This window comes from Trichomycterus rosablanca, chromosome 8, assembly GCF_030014385.1.
Source record: "Trichomycterus rosablanca isolate fTriRos1 chromosome 8, fTriRos1.hap1, whole genome shotgun sequence".
In the NCBI taxonomy this organism is placed as follows: Eukaryota; Metazoa; Chordata; class Actinopteri; order Siluriformes; family Trichomycteridae; genus Trichomycterus; species Trichomycterus rosablanca.
This window is the reverse complement of record NC_085995.1, coordinates 28,298,997-28,322,789: the sequence shown is the minus strand read 5'-3', so window position 1 is coordinate 28,322,789 and position 23,793 is coordinate 28,298,997. Positions and strand designations below refer to the sequence as shown.

Below are 23,793 nucleotides of genomic sequence, written 5' to 3'. Positions count from 1 at the left end.
ACTCCCTGAGTTCGAATCTCAGCTCTGCTACCAGTTGGCAGGGCACCCCCCAGCAAGCACAATTGGCAGTGCTTGCAGCAGACAAAATTGACCATCAGTCTGCTGGGTGGGAAAAGACCAGACTTAAGAAGCGGTGCGGTCTTTAAAGCTGTGTTAGAACCCTGGTTAGTAGCCCATGGGACCTGTACAAAAGTGGAGGAACGCGGTGATCAGTGAATGACTCTGTGCGGGGGGCGAATAAGAAGGGGTTGGTGGACTGTGTATGCGACAAAGGGAGCGTGTGTCAAGGTATTATACCCTCCTCTAACACAATCAGCGTCTTCAGCAACAGAAGACTTACTGGTTATGCTAAATTGAGAAAAAAAGGGAGAAAATGCTTAAATAAAATAGGAAAAAAATCTAATGTTAGGTATTACTTTCAGTTAGTTGAATTGATAACTGATACTTATTCATTGGACAACGTATGTGGACTTCAATTAGGGGGCAGTGGGTAGCACTGTTGCCTCACAGCAAGAAGGTCCTGGGTTCAATTCCCAGGTGGAGCGGTTCGGGTACTTGTCTGTGTGGGTTTCCTCCGGGAGCTCCGGTTTCCTCCCACAGTCCAAAGACATGCGGTGAGATGAATTGGAGATACGAAATTGTCCATGACTGTGTTTGACATTAAACTTAATCTGATGAATCTTGTGTAATGGGTAACTACCTGTCCTGTCATGAATGTAACCAAAGTGTGTAAAACATGATTTTAAAGTCCTAATAAATAAATAAATTAAGGGGGCAATATGGATAGACATCACATTATGATATTGGAAAATCTATTGGAAAAATTAAGTAGAGGCAAGTAATATACCAATAATGCATATACACACTTTATTTATTAAGCTTTATTTCTTAATAATGTAATATATTGTTTATCTAGAAAGCAGCAGCAATTTACCATGGCACAAACACCATGAATCAGAAATTGAATTCTACTCTAGCTATTGAATGTTTAGCTATATAATGTTTTAGGACTGAAATCTATTGAAGGGTTAATGAAAGGTCAGTTTGTGCTCAATCCTGTAAACTGTATCATTTTTCGTCAGTCATGGTTATGTTTCTCACCAATTGACAATATCCAAATGGGGAACAATTCCAAAGAAAAATGAATTGGTTAGCATGGTGTGCTTGTGGAAGGTTATCAGCAGTTCCACTCGAGCTCTGTTTCCTGAGCTGGGACGGATAAGGTACGCTGGCTGAGGAAGACCATGAGTTTCCTCACATTCAGGCTGGAAATAGCTGCACTGCCTCGGCTCCTTTCCAGGGATTGTTCAGCGGGACCGGTGGAAATGTGAAGGGATGCAGCAGTGGCACATTTCAGGTTCTCAAACGGATGGTGGGTTGGTGGGAGAGAGGGACCTAGAATTCAGCTGACGCATACCTGTTGCAGGTGGAGCTATGGCAGCGCTGGATGTTACACGCCATAGTCAGAGCCATGCTACTATAAAAAAATTAATCACACTATTTTACCTTTCAGACTTCAGGATTTAATTGCAATAGCATGGTTAACAGACTTAATAATGCTTAACTAATACTTAAGTAATATATTTTTGTGTATGTGTTTTTGTATGTACATAGCTGTGTGTAATTCTGGAGCCAATGCAGGAACTCATGTCCCGACACAAGACATATAGCCTCAGTCCCAGAGACTGTCTGAAGACCTGTCTGTTTCAGAAATGGCAGCGAATGGTGGCACCTCCAGGTAAACACACCGGCCACTCAATCTGTCACAATTATTACACAATCACAGAATTACATTTATTTTAGTTTATTGAAAGACATATATTATGCAAACATCTTAAACATCCAGTTTAGTACAACTGGTTTACTAATCTGCAAAGTAATTGTATCAGATAAACAACACATCTTTCAGACTAATGAACAGAAGGCAATGCAAGGCAAGTTTATTTGTATAGCACCTTTTATACACAGTGGCAATTCAAAGTGCTTTACATAAGGAAAGATTAAAAACATTAAAACATTCCTGAGATCTAGAACCTCAGAAAGACTTCTTGCAAACATTTAGTTACAATTAAGAACATGAAATTCAAACAAGAGAGATAAAAATTAAGAACATAAAAAATTAAAAGAAAATATTGTAAAATATACCCCACAATTTAAGAAATATGAAATTAAAACAAGAGAGATACACGTTATTATAAGGGATTAATTATACATATTAACGGAAATTACAGTACTAAATACTAAGACTATCCCACAGACTGACAGCAGACAAAGTAACTTATACTACCGGTCGTCACCAATAGTACAGTGTTCCAGTTCTACTGCCACACAATGACGCTCCTATAGCGATTTCGTCCATGGTGATATCTCTGTCTTACATAGACAGGCGTCCCAGACGTCTTTACTGTTTATCCTTAAACTACGGGTCAGGTGGAACACACAGCGTCACCTTTTCTAGTACTATGGGCCAGACGGTATCACACAGCCTCGTCTGATTCCCACCGGGGTGGAACACACAGCATCACCTAGTACTGATACAACACAGGTACTATGGGGCAGACGGTATCACACAGCCTCGTCTGATTCCCACCGGGGTGGAACACACAGCATCACCTAGTACTGATACAACACAGGTACTATGGGGCAGATGGTATCACACAGCCTCGTCTGATTTCCAAAAGGGTAGGCAAGCATTGCAGGACAACTTGAATGCAGCAGAAACAACAGTTACACAGTTAAACAATTAACTGAAAAACGGCCCACACTAAAGTTCTTTAAATATAGACCCTGGTAACATCTTACCATAGACGTTTTAAAGCTATAACTCCTAAAAAGAGCTTTAAGTATAAGCAAAGCAACCTGCTGCATCTTTATACCATGGCTGAGTTTCACACATAAGGAGACTTAACACATATGGCATACTATACTCCACTGATTCGAGAGCGTGAATTCTCTGCAGTGGTGGACTAGAATATAAGACTGCTGTTCTACCCAAACCCTACTGTGTTTGTAAAATTAAAGTGGATATACACAGACGAGGCATAACATTATGACCACTGACAGGTGAAGTAAATAACACTGATTATCTCTTAATTACGACACCTGTTAATAGGGGGATATATTAGGCAGCAAGTGAACGTTTTATCCTCAAAGTTGATGTGTTATAAGCAGGAAAAATGTGCAAGTGTAAGGATTTGAGCGAGTTTGACAAGGGCCAAATTGTGATGGCTAGACGACTGGGTCAGAGCATCTTCAAAACTGCAGCTCTTGTGGGGTGTTCCTGGATTGCAGTGGTCAGTATCTATTAAAAGTGGTCCAAGGAAGAAACAGTGGTAAACCTGCGATAGGGTCATGGGTGGCCAAGGCTCATTGATGCACGTGGTTAGCGAGGGCTGGCCTGTGTGGTCCGAGGTGTCAGACTCCATGCCTCGACGGGTCAGGGGGACCAACACAATATTAATCTGGTGGTCATAATGTTATGCCTAATCGGTGTATATTTTAAGTATAATAAATAACATAAACAATAGTCAAGTCAAGTTTTTTGTATAGCGCTTTTTACAATGGACATTGTATCAAAGCAACTTTACAGAATCCAGGATCAACAGACCAAAAACCCCTGTTGAGCAAGCTGAGGGCAACAGTGGCAAGGAAAAACTTCCTTAAAAATACAGAAAGAAACCTTGAGAGGAACCAGACACAGCAGGGACCCCCATCGCCCTTGGGTGACCTGGAGGATAATTTGAATAAATAGGATTTACACTAATCATACATTCAAAACAATAGTGGGTCAGTACTTGTTTCTCTTTAATATATGTCATGATTTTAACAGTAAATGTTGTAAATCAGCCAAACCCTAATTGAGCAAACCAAGGGCACCTGTTGCAAAGGAGAAACTCTCTGAAATGCATAAGGAAGACACATTAAGTAAAAACAGATTCAAAGGAGAGCTCATCCTCCTTTGACCAACACCAGGCTGTAAAATCCAGTTCTTAAAGGGACACTATTCCACTATAATACTACGGCATTGAAAAGTAAACAGTTATTTCTAGAAAATACTAAAATGTAAATTATAAATGTCATGAAAAATAGCAAATTAGTAAATTAGAGTGTCAATGAGATCATAAAAAGGTTTGTTACATTTAATAAGCTCATATGAGTATCATTGGTATTCTTAAACTGTCAGTGAGTCGGATGTTCATTTTTTGACTGCACTTCCCTGTATTCTACTGCAAAGCCCCAACTGGCCCCAACTTGTTTGTTGCGGATTCACTGTTATGGCAGTTTCCTTATAGTGCCAGCTAGTTCTTTTCCTCCTATTCTGCTAAAATGCGCCTGTGTCCGTCTTCAGGGCAGGAAGGAAGGACGTACGCATTTCTACACTGATAAGTCTTTTTTTCTGGTGTTTAGTGCGTCATTCAAGCACACCCTAGCTGGTAAAAACACCAACAGTGAGAACTATCTTTACCTCACTGTTTATGTTTGATAATTAGATAAAACTGTTGTTGTATTTAAAGGGTTCTTTCTTAGTGTCCTGGATATTTTAGTAATTAAGAAATAGTTGAGAATTGATTTGTTTGTTCATCATACACATCACAAATTACCTTTTTACTTGCTCATACCTAGGGAAAATTTAAAGTAGTCAATTGTGTACCATGCCATCACGTTCTTAAAAATTAAATAGCTTTTTTTAAAATTATTATCATGTAGCCAAAACTTGAATTAAATATCATGTGCAGGACAAATGCATAGGACCAGGACGATTATGATAAGTGTTTTCATAAGTTTATTTGCAGTTATTGACATTAATTTGTGGTATTTCCTCATATTTATTGTTTTTGTCATTACGATTGGCTACAGCTGGTGACTTTTCTGTGCCCATATGAATAGAACTAGTCCTAACTAATTTATTAATAAGTATATGGTACAGCTGTGTTTTGCCCAGATCAGAAACACTCTCAGGTTATGAATCGAGAAAACTTGTCCAGTCAGGTGTAATCCAAGTACCACCACATGACAGATTGTTATCAGTTATAGGCTGCTGAGGTGACACTGTCTACAGTCAAGCAAGTTTCACGTTGCTTTGGGCTTTGAGACTGCTGAGCAAGAAAGAAGACCCTAGTCCTGCTTTTTTTACATAATTGCAATGGCACAGTGGCTAAGTGGGTAGCACTGTCGCCTCACAGCAAGAAGGTCCTGGGTTCGATCCCCAGGTGTGGCGGTCCAGGTCCTTTCTGTGTGGAGTTTGCATGTAGTCCCTGTGTCTGCGTGGTTTTCCTATGGGAGCTCTGGTTTCCTCCCACAGTCCAAAGACATGCAAGTGAGGTGAATTGGAGATACAAAATTGTCCATGACTGTGTTTGATATAACCTTGTGGATTAACAAGTCTTGTGTAATGAGTGACTACAGTTTCTGTCATGAATGTAACCAAAGTGTGTAAAACATGACGTTAAAATCCTAACAAACAAACATAATCGCAACCAACTTGGAGCTTCAGGTTGACTGTAGACAGTGGCACTTGTGTTCCACCAGCTTCTAGTTCATGCCAGACTTATTTTTAGTAATTCCTAAATTACTTCTGACCATCAGGACAAATGTGCTCATTTTAATTTTTCTTGGAGGTAAATGACACTATAGAAAATCCTCCTTCAATAAATCATTTATTATGATAACGAATATATTTAAACCCCACAATAAACAACAGAATTTAAATTTGTCATCTGAAAATGTTATTAGATAAAGATGTGTCTATATTATTCAGTCACAGAAAATAAATTGCAGAAACCATGAAAAACTCTGTAATTCAAACCAGGAATATTAATATTTTCCTATGTGTGGGTAGTAAGAATATTGTAAATATATTGGAATTATAAAAATATGAAATATACCTTATAGATATATTACAATTTCTTACACTATTTTTGTATGAAGTTTAATGCCTTAAGAGTACATCAGTTATGGAATAATGGATTCATTTTTTAACCACAATGAATTTGTGTTTACAATGTGATACTATATTTAAAATAATAGCTTTATAATCCTGTTAAATAAAAACAAATTTACCTCTTTTTAGCGGGACATCCACAGAACTTCAAAACCGAAATCTTTCCATCAAATCATAAAAAAGGTGCGTACTTATTCTGTCTTTAATAATGTCACCAATGTGATAGTTGTACATGGAGTGTACCATGAATTATCTGTGTTTATACTATGAATGCTATCATTACTGTTATCATTTTCTAATATTCATTCATTCATACGTTCATTGTCTATTTTACCACCACTTTATTCTAGTCAGGGTCGCGGTGGGTCCGATTCATCAACACCCCAGTCCAACACAGGGCAGACACACACACACATTCACACACAATTTTTTTTAGACGCCTTCATTGGCCTGACTGCATCTCTTTGGACTTGTGGGAGAAAACCAGAGCGCCTGGAGGAAACCCACATGGACATGAAGAGAACAAGAGAACATTGCTATTTATTTGGACTTAACATATTGGGGGAAATATACATGACTTTTGGTCATCACATTTAATTTAGTTATTTAAAATATGGCAAAATCTGTCTATAAAGTTTTTTTTGCAAAATATGTATTTGAATATTTTTGATACTTGCCAGGATAGGTTAACCAACACTACACACCATGGGCCACAAATAAAAAACCCAAAGGATTATTTAGTTTGGTTAAAAGTAAAGATGATGTAACACAGTGGTAAACATACTTTTTTTAATGTGATGCGGGCATACAATTTGAAATAAGTTTGTATTTACAGAACAAAACTAGTTTATAAAGTTCATAAGGTAAACTATTAAAACTTTGTGTTTTGTGCGATTTTCAATTTATTACGAGGACAATATACAAATCACTGTTTTAGCATGTTACATACTGTTTCAACTTTTTTATGAACTGGGGTATGTGTGTGCAGAGCCCACCCGACAGACCACCACAAAAAGAAGAAAGAGAAAGAACTCAGCCAGCAGTGCATCCAACAGCAGCCTCGGTAACAGCACAGGCAGCAAGAAACGCAGTCCGGCTAACAGCTTCAGCCTGAGCAGCCAGGTACCTGTAAGCATCAAAGCTCCTCACTATGCACACACAATCACACACACAAACACACACGCATATATATATATATATATATATATATATATACACCGATCAGTCATAACATTAAAATAACCTCCTTGTTTCTACACTCACTGTCCATGTTATCAGCTCCACTTACCATACAGGAGCACTGTAGTCCATCTGTTTTTCTGCATACTTTGTTAGCCTCCTTTCATGCTGTTTCATGCTACAGAGTAGGTATTATTTGGGTGGTGGATCATTCTCAGCACTGCAGTGACACTGACATGATGGTGGTGTGTTAGTGTGTGTTGTGCTGGTATGAGTAGATAAGAAACAGCAGTGCTGATGGACTTTTTAAACACCTCACTGTCACTGCTGGACTGAGAATAGTCCACCAACCAAAAATATATTCAGCCAACAGCGCTCCGTAGGCAGCGTCCTGTGACCACTGATAAAGGTCTAGAAGATGACCAACTCAAACAGCAGCAATACATGAGCGTTTGTCTCTGACTTTACATCTACAAGGTGGACCAACTAAGTGGGAGTGCCTAATAGAGTGGACAGTGAGTGGACACGGTATTTAAAAACTCCAGCAGCGCTGCTGTGTCTGATCCACTCATACCAGCACAACACACACTAACACACCACCACCATGTCAGTGTCACTACAGTGCTGAGAATCATCCACCACCTAAATAATACCTGCTCTGTAGTGGTCCTGTGGGAGTCGTGACCATTGAAGAACAGGGTGAAAGCAGAAAAATCTGTATGTAGAGAAACAGATAGTAATTGTAGAACTGCAAAGTGCTTCTATATGGTAAGTGGAGCTGATCAAATGTACAGTGAGTGTAGAAACAAGGAGGTGGTTTTATTGTTATGGCTGATCAGTATATATATATATATATATATATATATATATATATATATATATATATAGAGAGAGAGAGAGAGAGAGAGAGAGAGAGAGAGAGAGAGAGAGAGAGAGAGAGAGAGAGAGAGAGAGAGAGAGAGAGAGAGAGAGAGAGAGAGAGAGAGAGAGAGAGAGAGAGAGAGAGAGAGAGAGAGAGAGAGAGAGAGCATTTCTCATCATTAAAAACATGATCATATACAAAGGGACCTTTGAGCTTTTTAAAAGCTAAGTTGTAATTAACTAATGCAGCATGACAACAATCCAAAACACAAAAACAAATAGTTCAAATCTAAACTGACAAATAAAAACAGATCTAAAATGACTTTCTTATTTCTTAAAATACAAATTATATTTGGTAAACCAAGTTTCATTTTTAAATTTTCTTTTGCATAATATAATGTTTCATGTTCTGAATTAAGTTCATTTAGTTAAAATAGTTGTTCATTTATTTATTAGGATTTTAACGTCATGTTTTACACAATTTGGTTATATTCATGGCAGAAATGGTAATTACTCTTTACACATGATTCATCAGTTCAAGTCTTCAATGTCGAACACAGTCATGGACAATTTTGTATCTTCAATTCACCTCACTTGCATGTCTTTGGACTGTGGGAGGAAACCGGAGCTCCCGGAGGAAACCCACACAGAGACGGGGAGAACATGCAAATTCCACACAGAAAGGAATCCAATCTGCGAATCCAATCCAGGACCTTCTTGCTGTGAGACAACAGTTATACCCACTGAGCCTCTGTGCCGACCAGTTAAAGTAGTTACATTTTTCATAGTATTGTACACATGCATGAGGGTCACGTGCATTTTTTGGACTTTGGAATGCGAACATGTCTAAAGTTGTTATTGTTATCCATTAAAATGTGTTTACATACAGTGGCAATAAAACCATTCAATCACCTTTAGGTTTATTGCAATAAACCAATCAAACAAGAACAATTTAAATCAGGTTAACACAGCTAATATAACAAATCTCTAAATGCCACTTTTAATGCCTTTTGCCATCTCAGAATTATTCAACCCCTTCATGACAAGCATCTTTAGTACTTAGTAGATCACCTTTCTTCTGTTATGACCTGCTGAGAACATGATGCATAGCCAGACATCAGCTTCTGGCAGTGTTCCTGAGGTATCTTAGCATATTCCTCATGGGTAATGGCTTCCAGTTTACTATTATTCTTGGGTTTGTGTGCTGTGCTGGAACAACCTTCTTCATTCTTCCTCCTCCAGACATACTGCTGATCAATAGACCTGAAAAGTTCTAGTTTTGTTTTATTAGAATAGAATCCCAAAACTTCTGTGTATGGTTTTGCAGGGGTTAGGTTAAGGTACTGGACTAGTAATCAGAAGGTTGCTGGTTCAAGCCCCACCACCACCATAAGTTGCCACTGTTGGGCTCCTGAGCAATTTGTCAATTGCTGAAGTTGTATCTAGTAATAATTGTAAGTCATTTTGGATAAAAACATTTGCTAAATGCAGCCAACCTTTTCTTGTGCTTTTGGGTCAGTAGAGGTGTTTTTGGAGTCTGGTTCAGAGACCTTTAGTGTTTTATCATGCACTTTACTGAAACCTCAGTGCCTGCTGCCACCAAATCTTGCTGCAGGTCATTCAATGGTTTTTGACCACCTGCCTCCTCAGGAATCTGGTGGCAGCTGGTGATAGCTTCCTCTTTCTGCAACGTCCAGGTAGTGTAGCCAGTGATTCTTTAAATTTGAACTTGCAAACTATACTTCCAATAGCATATCAAGGAACATTTTGTCTTTTTTGTATCCTGTTCCTTGTTTATGGAAGGCAATTATCTCTTCTCCTAATTTTTTGAAGAACTCTCTTGACTCTCTTGCAATTAAACATCACAGTCGACAGACCCCTAGCCAGTCCAGGAATTTGATGTGTTTTATCTCAAGCACCTGATGCAAATAATAAAGCACTTGATTAATTTCATTAGGTGTGCTTGAGACAACACCTGATTTGCAAATGTGCGCTCTTGTGAGGGATTCTGTTCTGGGGGTTGAATAATTTTGAGAATAATTTTGCAGTAGTCATTAAATGTGACATTTTGTAAATGAAATGGATTGCTACTTGATTAGTTTATTGCAAACAGCTAAAAATGTGTAAATGTAGCTAATAAACCCTATTTGCTATGGTGTTTGAATCATTTTAATTGCAACTGTTAAAAGGTACTGTAAAATAATGTAATACAGGCTATGTATTTGCAAGCAAATAATGACTATGCAGGCTATTTCATTGGACATCTAAAAGGAGCCAGGACATTAACTGTTAAACGGAGGAGTTTGTCCCCAAGTGTATTTTTCCTCCCCAGACATCTCACTCAGCCTGGGGTCAAACCCACTTCAACCCAGCAGTGTTACAGCTTTTACCCGGAAAGCAATAGTGAGAGGCAGGGTGGCATTTGTTTACAAATGGCTGATGGGATTTGTAGTGCGAAGCCGTTCCCCAGAGTCTGACCACAAAAGGGTCTGTGAATGCTGACTGTGAAGATTAGAGTGGATTTGGAGTGCGTTCAAGCTCACACACTTTCATCTCATCTGCTAGCCAGAAATTCTATTCACTGGTTTGTGGTTTATACAGAAGTTGGACAAAATATTAGAAATAAAAAACAATGCATTTTACAGAGTTAATCAAACCAATCAAATCAACAATATAAGCAGTGTGTGTACCTTGTTGTTCAGCATTATAGGAAAACAAAAAGAAAAGTTTGCATGATGTGGTCATTTTAAATGGTTACAGATTTTTTCGGCATTAAAATGACCATGCATAAAAAACACACTAGCACACCAGAGCTGATATTTTGAACTCGTCGGTTCGAAAGTCAGCTCTACCATCTGGCAGGCTGGGTGCTTACATGAACAACGATTGGCCGGATGGGACCTCATAACTGATGCAATTACAACCTCTGCTGGCTGACTGATGGCGCCTGCACAGAGTCGAGGGATAATGAGGATCAGGGTGTGTCTTTCTGTACACGAAGCTGATCCACATATAACCTCAACTTGTGCAGGTGAAAAGATGCAGTCGGCTACTGCACACGTGTCGGAGGGAGGTGGTGTCAGTCTTAGCTCTCCTCTGTCAGCATCAGAGGAAGCATAATGCAATCGGGTAATTAGATTGGGAGGAAAATTGGGAAAAATACAACAGCAACAAAAATGACCATCCAAAGCAATTTCAGTATTCATCAAATTACCATTATGGATCCCTTCCCACACCATACTCAACAGTTGTATGTTGAAGGCAACATTTCGCTTGCATTAAACGTAAATCTAATAGTCAGTTTGTAGCTTGGGGGCTTGCTGGGTAAATATTTAAAACAAGATCATGTTTACACATTGATGGGAAAAATTAACATTTCACTGTGTAAGATCCTTGTCAGTCTTGTGTTTTATATGATGTAGTAAAAGTGACTCGGGCAGTACAAACAATGCTTAACATGAACAAAACATGACTTATTGTATTAAAACAACAACTGAGGAATTTAATTAGTGGGGAGAGCATATGTGCTACATGAGTAATAACTAAGACAAGTTTAGTGTTCCTATGTCGTTCTTCTAATACATTAAGTCACATCAAGTTTTTTTTTTTTTTTTACGCATATGCATATGCGTAGAGGCATATGCGTTTTAGACTCGGAATATGCATATGCTACAACACAAGTTTTAAAGTTCTTTTAGACCATTAAACCACAATAAGCTTTTTAACGATAAGCGTTTTAGACTCTGATTCTCACAATTAAAATTAAAAAATAAAAGCTGATTCTCACAATTTTCCGAGCTGTAACAAGTTTAAAAGTAAAACAGTGAGGAAAATACAGCTAAACACAGATACCTGTGGTTGCTTAAAAAGTGAATTTGAATGTTATTTCACACAAAAGCATATTTGTGTCATGGTGTACTTTGATGACGTTTTATGGCACAGATTAAGCCAAGCCAATGTTAAAAACTGACAATAGCTGGTGACTTATAAAAGGGCTGTTAAACTGCACATTTTACATTACAGTAAAACTGAAAACTGGATCAACTGATACCTGCCAGTAGGAAAATTTAAACTGTCATACACATACAGTACATACATACATTAGGTGCATACAAACATACATAAAAAAAACTTTTGACTTAGTTTGACAGTATAAAATGATGTAAAATTTAAACGTATTTAAAACAGTTATAACACTGGGATTATAATGACTATATTGACTTTTTTAGATAAAGATAATGTGAATACAAGGAAAAGGGTTTTATGTAATAATATTAAATGCAGTCTACCATTTTTAAATGTATTATAAATTAATAATGTATACTTTTATTAAAATTTTATGGTGTATAAAGACCATTCAATGCATTGTGGATTCGTTTTGATTTAGCTGCATTTAAAAAACAAAAAGACTTAACAAGATGACAACATTTTGTTGATTTAAGGAGGTGAACCTGTATTTTGTTACTTACTACAATGTTAATAGGTTTATGGGTTAGTGTGTAAACCAGCAGTAATATTACACATAAAACTGAACGTCTGACTTCAATAATGTAATTGTTTTTACCATTTGCAGTTTGTACTCTTTTTTGTACACTTTGTGTTTTTGAGTTGATTTAATGGAAAAACCCAGAAACACACCACACACACACACACACACTCAGGAAAAAAAACAGTTGGTCTGAGGCATGGGCTCAGTACCAGCACTCATTATCATGTGTATGTATCTGAGTGGGGGTGTGTGTCACTGGACCCTTACACCCCAAACCCCCACCCCCCTTCCCAAACTGAAACACATGAAGGGAGTGAAGCTGTGACACACAACGTAGACAGAAACATGCTGCTTACATATGTAGTGTGGACGTTCAGTTTTGTCTGTGCTGTTGTAGCGTACTGAGCAGCTCCTACGTGAGCCCAATTACAATAGAGATGGTCACATGCTCATTGGTGGGGGTTGACCATAACATACTGTTACAACAGTGCCCCCTAACGGCGATATTTGAAAGCTATTATGTGTAATCTGTATTTTTTGAACGTATTTTTTGAGTGTAGTCTTCCTACTCTTGGTACCATGATGACCAGTGTTTTATATTTTAACATACTTTTGCCCATTTACTATTCAAATAACTGAAAATCTATATACGAATACCTTTATTGTCATTGTACAAGTACAACATCCTCAGTCCTCTCCTCTTAGAAAATAGAATACACTGCATATACATAAAAGTTGTCAGTAAATAGAATAAAAACAGTATATACAAGTTATATACATTGTATATATTTTGTATATACATAGTGTGCAAAACATGATGTTAAAATCCTAATAAATAAATACCCCAGCGCCAACCAAGTGCCCATCCCTCAAGTGTTTTGATTGCATTATTGGTCACAGTTATGAGTTGCTCTGAATAAAAGGGACAGTGGTAGCCCAGTGGGTAAAGCTTTGAGCTATCAATTAAAAGGATGGAAGTTCGAATTCTAGCTCTGCCATGTAGCCACTGTTGGGTGCTTGAGCAAGACCTTTAACCCTCTCTGATCCAGTGGTGCTGTACAAAGGCTAATCCTGCGCTCTGACCCCAGCTTCCAAACAAGCTGGGATATGCAGAAAAAAGAATTTTGTTGTACACTGCCTGGCCAAAAAAAAGGTCACACCTGGATTTAGCTAAGCAAATAGGTAAAAGCCCCCCACTGGATAAATTACTGCATGGGTGATTATGTTTCAGCTGGCAACAAGTTATTTAACCCTAACTGATGCAGTGAGTAGCTTCTCATTTGTTAAACAACCATGTCGAAAGACACATCATGTGGTCGTGGAAAAGATGTTAATCTGTTTCAGAAGGGTCAAATTATTGGCATGCATCAAGCAGAGAAAACATCTAAGGAGATTGCTGAAACTACTAAAATCGTGTTAAGAACTGTCCAACGCATTATTAAAAAGTGGAAGGACAGTGGGGAAACATCATCTTCGAGGAAGGAATGTGGTCGGAAAAAAATCTTGAATGATCGTGATCGGCGATGGTGAGATCAAATGGTAGAAAAACTACAGTAGAACTCAGGGATATGTTTAATAGTGAAAGTAAGAGCATTTCCACACACACAATGCGAAGGGAACTTAAGGGATTGGGACTAAACAGCTGTGTAGTGTGTCAGTGAGGCTAACCGGCAAAAATGGCTTCAATTTGCTAGGGAGCATAAAGATTGGACAATGGAAGAAGGTCATGTGGTCTGATGAGTACAGAGTTACCCTGTTCCAGAGTGATGGGCGCATCAGGGTAAGAAGAGAGGCGGCTGAAGTGATGCACCCATCATGCCTAGTGCCTACCGTACAAGCCTGTGGGGGCAGTGCTATGATCTGGGGTTGCTGCAGTTGGTCAGGTCTAGGTTCAGAAATGTTATGTGCCCAAAGAATGAGGTCAGCTGACTACCTGAATATACTGAACGACCAGGTTATTCCATCAATGGATTTTTTCTTCCCTGATGGCACGGGCATATTCCAAGATGACAATGCCAGGATTCATCGGGCTCAAATTGTGAAAGAGTGGTTCAGGGAGCATGAGACATCATTTTCACACATGGATTGGCCACCACAGAGTCCAGAACCCCAATCTTTGGGATGTGCTGGGGAGACGTTGCGCAGTGGTCGAAATCTCCCATCATCAATACAAGATCTTGGGGGGAAAATGTATGCAACTCTGGACAGAAATAAATGTTGTGACATTGCAGAAGCTTGTGGAAACGATGCCACAGTGAATGCGTGCCGTAATCAAAGCTAAAGGCGGTCCAGCGAAATATTAGAGTGTGTGTTTTTTTTGGCCAGGCAGTGTATGTTACACTAATATATGTATATATGACTCATAAAGGCTTTCTATTGCAAGCCAAAATGTATGATTTTAATGACATCACTATAAATAATAATAAGACACAGCTTCTGTAGTGTGTGCAGCACAGCAAAATAGAACCTGGGTTTTAGTCACAGTATGAGTTTTGTAAGGATTTATTACAATAGTAAAGCAAAACAAAATACAAGCACAGTAAACCTTATGATGGTACACTAGCACCACCTAGAGATGGTGCAAACCGACATGCTGGAGCTGAAACCGTCCAAATCACAGTGTTCACAGGGGAAGATACTGTTGTGCGTCTGATATTTATAGATCCAGGTTTTCTTGATAAGGATAAACGTGTTGATACCTTGCTGTTATCTGATTTTAGAATTTATCGTTTATTATTGCAAAATATTCATGGAATTTGAAAGCTTTGCATAGTCTTAACGATTGTCTTGATTTGTTGGTCCTAATTCCGTATCAGCTGCTAAAAAGCTGACCCAAAACCAGTCACGTTGTGCAGAAGTGTGTTTAAAGTGGAGTGTTTCATGTGGTTTTAGCCACAGGCTAATGTTAATGAGATGAGTACACACAACACACTTCTTATTTGATAGCAATTACAGCTTGCTGTAAGAACACCAGCTGGAACCTGTGGGATACAGTATGCATGTGTTTGTGTGTGCGTGTGTGTATGGGGAAGCTGGTTTCACATCCTGAGAGGAGGGCGACAGTTGCCATTCAAAAACAGATGGTAAATTCAAGGCTCGTTGGCAAGCAGAGGCCCTTTCTCTGTCACTGCTAACATCTTTGCTAATGACTTAATTAGCTATGTAAATTGACAAATCAGTAAGTGGATATTGCAATTTAGTCCGAAAAATACCTCAATGAATGACTGTAATTACAGAGTGGAGAGGAAGGGTGGGAGCACAGTGCCCTGTGTGTAGGTCTCATAGGCTGGCATGAGATGCTGATCTGCTAACATAAAACAAGAGAACATGGATAAAGAATGGCAGCTATTTTCATTGCATATACTCATTACAGTGTGCCATGGCTGGGACAATATATTATTTTATGCTGGCTCAAAAATACATCAAGCACCTTGGCCGCTAATACAAAGTCATCAGTTTATTTATTAGGATTTTATCATCATATTTTACACACTTTGGTTACATACATGACATAAACAGTAGTTACAGGTTACACAAGATTCATCAGTTCACAAGTTTAATGTCAAACACAGTCATGGACAATTTTGTATCTCCAGTTGACCTCATTTGCATGTTTATGGACTGTGGGAGGAAACCGGAGCTCCCAGAAGAAACCCACACAGACACGGGGAGAACATGCAAACTCCACACAGAAAGGACCCGGAATGCTCCACCTGGGCATCAAACCCAGGACCTTCTTGCTGTGAGGTGACAGTGCTACCCACTGAGCCACCATGCCGCCCACGAAGTCATCAAACCTTTGGCTGTAATAGCCTCCACTCTTCTGGGATGGCTTAATACAAGGCTTTGGAGCATGTTAGTGGGAATTTGGGCCCTTTTACTTAAAAAAACTAATGTTGCATGTGGAATCCTGGTTTGCCCACCCCCGAGTCTATTTTCAATGCTCAAGCTCAAATTAATAATCATTATTAATTATTTTTAAATTACCTAAATATGGCATAAAATAAATAATACAGTTTGGTATCGTTCATTTAATTTTGGTCAGTGTCATGAAGGGCCAGACTCCACTAAGAACCACCAGGCGCAAGGCAGGAATACCCCCCCTAATTTTCCTCCCAATCTAGTCGTATTCAATTACCCGATTGCATTATGCTTCCTCTCTACTGGTGTGGACCTCCACTCTGACTGAGGAGAGCCGTGACTAACACATGCCCCCTCCGACACTTGTGCAGTAGTCGACTGCATATTTTTATTTGCACGAGGTGAGTTCATATGTAGATCAGCTTTGTGTAAGGAGAGTCACACCCTGATCACATTCTCCATCGTCCATGTGCAGGTGCCACCAATCAGCCAGCATCATTGTTCGTGTAGACACCCAGCCTGCCGATAGCAGAGCCAATGAGTTAGAGATGTCAGCTCAGGTGTGCTAGTGTGTTTTACCTCTGTAACACCTGAGTGCCCCCAATGCAGGTTTAAGACATATTTCTACCCCAAGACTAGAATGTGTAGACACCCAGCCAGCTGATGGCATCACTGAGAACTCAGCAGTAGTGGGCTAGCATAATCGACTGCTGAGCCACCCATGCGCCACTTTTTTATAGTGAAGGACTGATTTCTGAAATCAGATCTGCATGATAACCCTGGTTCTTTTTGTGTTGTGTTTTGCAGGACGTGATGGTAGTGGGCGAGCCTACTCTGATGGGTGGCGAGTTCGGTGATGAGGATGAGCGGTTGATCACACGGCTGGAGAACACGCAGTACGATGCAACCAACGGCCTAGATGATGACGATGACTTTACCAGCTCGCCGGCGCTCACCAATAACAGCCCGTGGGCTAAAGCGGCACCACCAGTCCCGGACACCAAAACTGAGAGTGCAGCCTCGCAAGCCTCGCAGTGAAGAGACGGACAGTTGATGGAGTAACTGGACTTTCTAACACTCTGTCTCGTTCTGACCTCATTTTGATCAGATCTCATAACATCAGCTGTGTTTTTATGTTATTTCCCCACTTCAATGAGTTCAATCTACACTTTGGGCAAAATGCTTGGAGCACACTGGACAAACATTGGACCATGGATGATACCAAAACTGACCAGAAATCTACCGAACATGGCTTCAGGGGGAGGATTTGTGTGTGAGATGTCACAAGGACAAAAATCAGTGTATAAACTATTGGTGGTCACTAAAGTAGCAATACATCTCCATTAAGACTGGACAAAAGCCAATTAATGAAGAGACGGTCGATTTTGACTGAGCCACAGAGATCAAGCCATGCACATTTACATTGTTTAAAACTGATTTATTATTATTATGTACATCTTTTAACTCATGTACTTAGCTATGTTGAAAATTGCATGCTACCATAATGAACAGTACAGTTTTTGAACCCTTTGAAATTACTTAGATTTGTACATTAGTAAATGTAAACGCCAAGCCTATTACATTTACATTTTCAGCATTTAGCAGACACTTTTATCCAAAGTGACTTACAGTACTGTGACAGTATACAGTCTGAGCAATTGAGGGTTAAGGGCTTTGCTCAAAGGCACAACAGTGGCAACCTGGCAGTGGTGGGGCTTGAACCAGCAACCTTTTGATTACTAGTCCAGTACCTTAATCACTAGGCCCTCTTTTAGCAGCAGTATTCTTTCCTGTAACTGCTGATCACACTTGCACAATCAGAACTTAAAACCAATATATAATTTATAGCATAAACAACCCTCATTTAGTTGTGTCACAATATCTTACTTGTGTAAAGCTGTGTACTCTAATTCGTTCATTCAAAACAGGGTGTTTCAAACTTTTTTTCAAGTGACCCACACTATGTCCATGATTTTTTACATGACCCAGGCAACACAAACAATGCATCTTACTCTCTCTTTGTTGCGCTGTACAATCTGGTCCCACTGTGGTTTACATGATATAACATAAAGCCTTCACAAGGGGTGTTAACGTACAAGTTTATTTAATTTTTTTTCCTGTAATCCATTTTTTTGACGCGCGACCCGACCCAGGGTTTGAAAAGATGCAGTCGGCTACTACACATGTAGGAGGGGGCGTGTTAGTCACGGCTCTCTTCAGTCAGGGTAGAGATCAGCATCAGTAGAGAGGAAGTGAAAATTGGGGGGAAATGCAAAAAGAAAAAAAAAACCTGTAATGGACTGGCTCCATATCCAGGGTATTTCTGCCTTGCACTCTGTAGTTCTTAGTGGAGTCTGGCCCTTCATGAAACTGACCAAAATTAAATGAATAATACCAAACTATATTATTTTTAAAGCATTCTGTTGCTGATTTATATTATATATTGAGTCACAGCCTTGTTGCGTAATCCAAATTCTGTTAAGCTGTATGTGATGCATGTATGTGAGTTACATTCTTCTGTATTTAAAAAAAAAATTGAAAACTCATTACCTTCAAATACTTACACGCTGTCCAGCATTGCAGCGGCAAAAGGTCCTGAACATGATGCTTTCTTCATCAGGCTTTACAGTTGAAGTGAGGTATTTTTCTATCAAACTAAATAGAAAACATAGATTTTCAGGTCATTGCTGTTACTATTGGGTTAGTGTTGAGATGCTTTGTTTTATCTAGTGAGAGCAGCAACAGTACTGAATCTCCTGTACTGACCTGACTATGAATAGCATTTCTAGCCTTATTAAGCTCCACAATACTTCTGTAACAGAGGGCATGGAATAACGTAATTAGACTTTGTGGGGTTTTAATATAGGGCAGGCACCTCTACAATCTACACCTCTAAGCTTATTAATTACAAGGGATCTTCAAGTTTCTGCACTTTTATATTTTCGTTGGAAACGGTGAGGGCGGGAGGTGTCGTGATTGGTCATGTCTAAGAGATTTAGCTCCATCTGATTTCCACCTTTTTTGAACCGCTCAGAGAAGCTTTAAAGGGAAGAAGATTTTCATGTGATGATGATGTGAAAGCAGCGCTGCATCAGTGGCTACACGTCCAACCAAAAACATTTTTTGCTGACGGCATTAAAAAGTTGGTAAGATGCTGGGAAAAATGCATCAAAAAGTGACTAGGTAGAAAAGTGATGTAATTTGTTGTTGAAATTCTTAATGAATAAGGTTTAAATAAGTGCTGAAACTTTTTGAAGAACTCTGTTAACCATTGGATGTTTGGCAAGCCTGGAGTCTAAACTATTAATCAATGTATTAAATACATTGAGAAAAAGTACAAAGGTGCAGCACAGTGGTGTAGTTGGTAAAGTTGGTGTCAGGGCAAAATTGGTCCGGAAACCTGGGTTTAATCTTTGCCTTTGGTAACTGTCTGTGAGGATTTTTCTTCCCAGGAACTTTGGTTTTCTCTTATCATCTAAAAAACATGCAGAAAGGAATTTGCTTCTAGGTTTGAGTAAGTAGAGGGAATTTTTTAGTGTCTGCCCTACGATAAGACTGATGCTATATTGGTATGTCTGCATTATGCATGACCCTGACTAGAATGAAGTGGTTAGTAAGTACATTTGTTTGTGTGGTATTATTTATCTATAATTATATAGACATGATAACAGAGATCATGAGAACATTTATAGGTAATCAATTCAAACAGTCAAAGGGTTCACAAACTTTTTTCTTTTACCTATTTGTCACAATAAAGCACCACAGTTACTGATACTGATCTGCCATGGTAATGTGCTGGTCAGTATGGTAGTATGTGATTTAGCTCATAGCCAGTACATCTGGAGGGACCGTCCTTGTCCTAACCTTGCTGATGGGCAGAAAGGTTTCTGCACTTGTGTACATTTAGACCTGTAATTTTATTCAAAAGATATATTTTGTTTTCTGGGTCTAAATGTGTTATTTTTAAGGATTTGAGAATATTCTGTAATCTAACTGTACTGCACCATCAGGTCTTAAATTGAAGGCACATGAAAATATTTGTCCAAATCTTATCTGTATCCCTTTAATGATCTTTTTTTCCAGACAGTCTTGTAACATGTTGCTGCATGATAGCTTAAAATCTGTATATTCATGTTTATTTTCAGGTTTAAGGCCATGCTGAGTTGAGGTAATCAGTTTGTGGACACTGTAAGGGTTGCACCTATGTTCATAATAAAGTGTGTTATGGTGAAGACCACAGACCCACATTCATGATGGCAGCTTTTTTGGTTAATTTTAACTTAGCACTGATTTACAGGAATGGAGAACACCCGGTGTTAACCAAATTTAGAAAAGCATTTTAAAGTTGCAGTCACACTAGAAAATTGCAATCACATCTTCCAAAATCTGCATGACTGAAAGTAAATCTGGCAATGGAAAATAAATTGTCCATGTTAGCTGTTGCTTATTATTTACACTGTGTCTAAGTTTTTATGCTCTTGCTCCATTGCCTTTGTAAAACAATTCAATTTTTTGATACTAATTTACTAATATCATGAGCTTATGATCAAGTTTTCTCATACTTTTGGCCATATGGTGTATTACTAAAACTACTAAAACTTTTTTTCTAATTTGAATCTCCGGTTCAGCAATACAAAGAACTGTGTTCAGTCCACAGTGTGAACTCACATGCCAAACTTGACCTAAATCAGGGTCAACAAAGTTTGTGAATGTCACAGTGAATGTCATTTCTCTTGTGTGACTGCTGCTCATGCACTGTATGGCATTTTATCAACTGAAGATGAGTTCACTTATGCACTGTGTACAAATATAATTGTGTCTTATTCAGATGATTTGTCAGTCGGAAATTTTCTTTAAACATTTACAGTTCACAAAGCAAGATAATGATGTGGCTGATGATGATGATGATGATTTATTGGGCAGACTGGTATACAGACAACCACATATTTTTGGTCTGTTTCTTTCTGTTTTAATAGCTTTTACAGTGGATCTTTCCCCTAGATACCCTGATGTATTTCCAAGTATCTACAAGAGCCCATTCTCTACCAATCTGATCTTGTAATATTGAAACTCTGCACTGTTTGTATATTTAGCAGAGGTGTTTTGTGTCATATCCAAGGTCTTGTATGTATGCTTTGCGATTTTGTGTGCTAATAAAACATGCTTAGGCATACATGATGGTTTTACCTTATTTATACGGTCAAAGCCTGTTCTAGATCCTTCACTGGACAATTGAGCTAATAGAACCAAATATACTTAATTTGAGAATAAGTTAATGTCAAGTCTTTAAAGGGGTTGAGTCTAGGACAACTAGTCTTATCAACTAATTTATAAAGTGCTATGGTAATTGTCTGTCACTGCATAAATGTCACACTAAACGATTTCAGAACATTTTACAAAACATATTACAACCATATTTCCAAAAATGTTGAAACATTTGTGTAATGCCTAACATACAAATCTGTCATTGGTGAGTTCTTGTGAACCTTAGTTATTTAATTTACCCATACCTTGTAAGTTCTTATTGAACTAACTAAAGTACTAAAAATGATTTTTTTTTGTGTTTTGGCTGACCAGCTTGATTGTATTTTGTAACTACAAGCATTTTTTTTAACTTGGTGCCTGGCCTATTTTGACACATGGCAAAAAAAAGTTAGGACCAGGCAAAATTGGAATGAAAAGTTTATAGAAAACTGAAGTGCCATTCCTTCTCACAACACTTAAAAGACATTTTGGCTTAGATGATACAAAGTGATGAAGTGTGTCAGGTGTTATTTTGTGCCATTCTTCCTGCAAACACATCTTAAGATGTGCAACAGTATGGGAATGTCGAAATTTCCTGATTTTCTGGTTGTTTTCGAAACCACATCATATGTTTTCTTAGTGTGTAATCAAATGATTTAAAGTAAAACAAAACAGATTCTCTGATCACAAGATATTAAAATGCCACCTCATTAAACTGTTGTCTACGCTTCCACAGGCAATCATTTGCCTCCCTCTGCTGGTCATTCTCACCTACAGGCTAAAAAATAAATAAATATTGTCAAGCATTTACTTAATTATTCTTTGTATTTAGAATGAATTAAGTGTATTTATATTGATTATATATTTAAAATATATATATTTAAATGTGAATGAATAACATATTTTTAGAATTTGTTATTCAATAATCAATTAAGTGATCAACAAGCTTGATTCCATTTTCACAGGGAAAAACTGTGATTTATTTAAGCAGCAAGATATAAATAAATTAATTAATTAATATTCCCTTTTTAAAAGTCAAGAATACTTTATGTAAAAGTTTAGAATGCATTTCTGAATTTAACTGAAGCAGTTTGGAAATTCTATCAATTTACATAAAAGGTAAAGTAGTGGAGAAACACACCAAACTTTGTGTTCAGATGACCTGACTCAACTTTGTGGATTTGTGTACCTGGATTACTGAGCATGCATCAAGAGATACAAATTTTATATATAAAAATGATACATTTATTTTATAGCTAACTTTTTTTTATTAATGTTTTTAGTCAAAGATAAATATATCTTCAATTTTTAAATTGTTAATAAACTATTATTTGATAGATAATTGAATAAATTATTATTTGTAAATTTCTATTGTAAACTGCACAATAACACTGCTCAAGAAACGGGATCTCTTAATCAAAAAGGAACACTTAATCACAGTTTAACACCAAATCAATTAAACTTTAGAGATATCAATCTGTCTACTTAGGAAGCATAAGCAACTATGAATCAATTTTGCAAATGCACCAAATTGTTAACAGGCACACTAGAAAGACAACAGCAAGACAACCACCAAAAAGATTATGGTTTTGCAGTTGGTGGCCAATGTTACTCTCTCCTTACCCTTCCTGAGTGATGTTTCTCTATTTTGAGTTTTGCTTTTTGAGTACCTGTCAGTACCTGCAGCCCTTTTGTTTCACACAGGTAGTCCAGCTTCTCCAGGATGGCACATCTATACATGCCATCTTAAGAAGGTTTGCTGTGTTTCTCAGCACAGTCTCAAGAGCATGATGGAGATACCAGGACATGGGCCATTACACACAGAGAGCTGGACAGGGCCATAGATGGGTATCAACCCAGCAGCAGGACCAGTTTCTGCATCTATGTGTGAGGAGGAACAGGACTCAATGAGGTTGACATAAGGAGGTTTCCCTCTAGTGGAACCTGTGCTCACAGCCCAGCACCATGCAGCTTGATTAGCATTCACCAAAGAACACCAAACTGGCAGGTTCGAATACAGAACTGGCACCCAGTTCACACTGAGTACATGAGATAGAGTCTTTTTTTTAATTGATAAATTATTACAATATATAGAAACTGAATATAAATATCTCCTAAATAATTATTATTTATTTATAAAATAACTTAATTAGGCTGTTTTAAAATGAGCAACTTATTTAATTTTAAAAATATTTCTGCGTTAGATTTTTGGTGTATT

The 23,793-nt window shown here is 38.1% G+C and overlaps 1 protein-coding gene across 5 annotated transcripts in view; it reads left to right on the top strand.

Moving 5' to 3' along the window:
• The window catches only part of ldb2a (LIM domain binding 2a), a 111,933-nt gene extending 94,488 nt beyond the window's left edge, over positions 1–17,445 (top strand). Inside the window, exons 6-9 of one of the 5 annotated variants that reach the window (XM_062999992.1) lie at positions 1,615–1,738; positions 6,071–6,124; positions 6,930–7,063; positions 17,139–17,445. In XM_062999992.1, the coding sequence (XP_062856062.1) occupies positions 1,615–1,738; positions 6,071–6,124; positions 6,930–7,063; positions 17,139–17,369 (543 nt within the window). In that variant the 3' untranslated portion in view covers positions 17,370–17,445. Of the gene's footprint in view, positions 1–1,614; positions 1,739–4,430; positions 4,434–6,070; positions 6,125–6,878; positions 7,070–17,138 lie in introns of all 5 variants that reach the window. The other 4 variants (XM_062999991.1, XM_062999990.1, XM_062999994.1 and 1 more) reach the window with 4 other exon arrangements.
• The last annotated feature ends 6,348 nt before the right edge of the window (positions 17,446–23,793 follow it).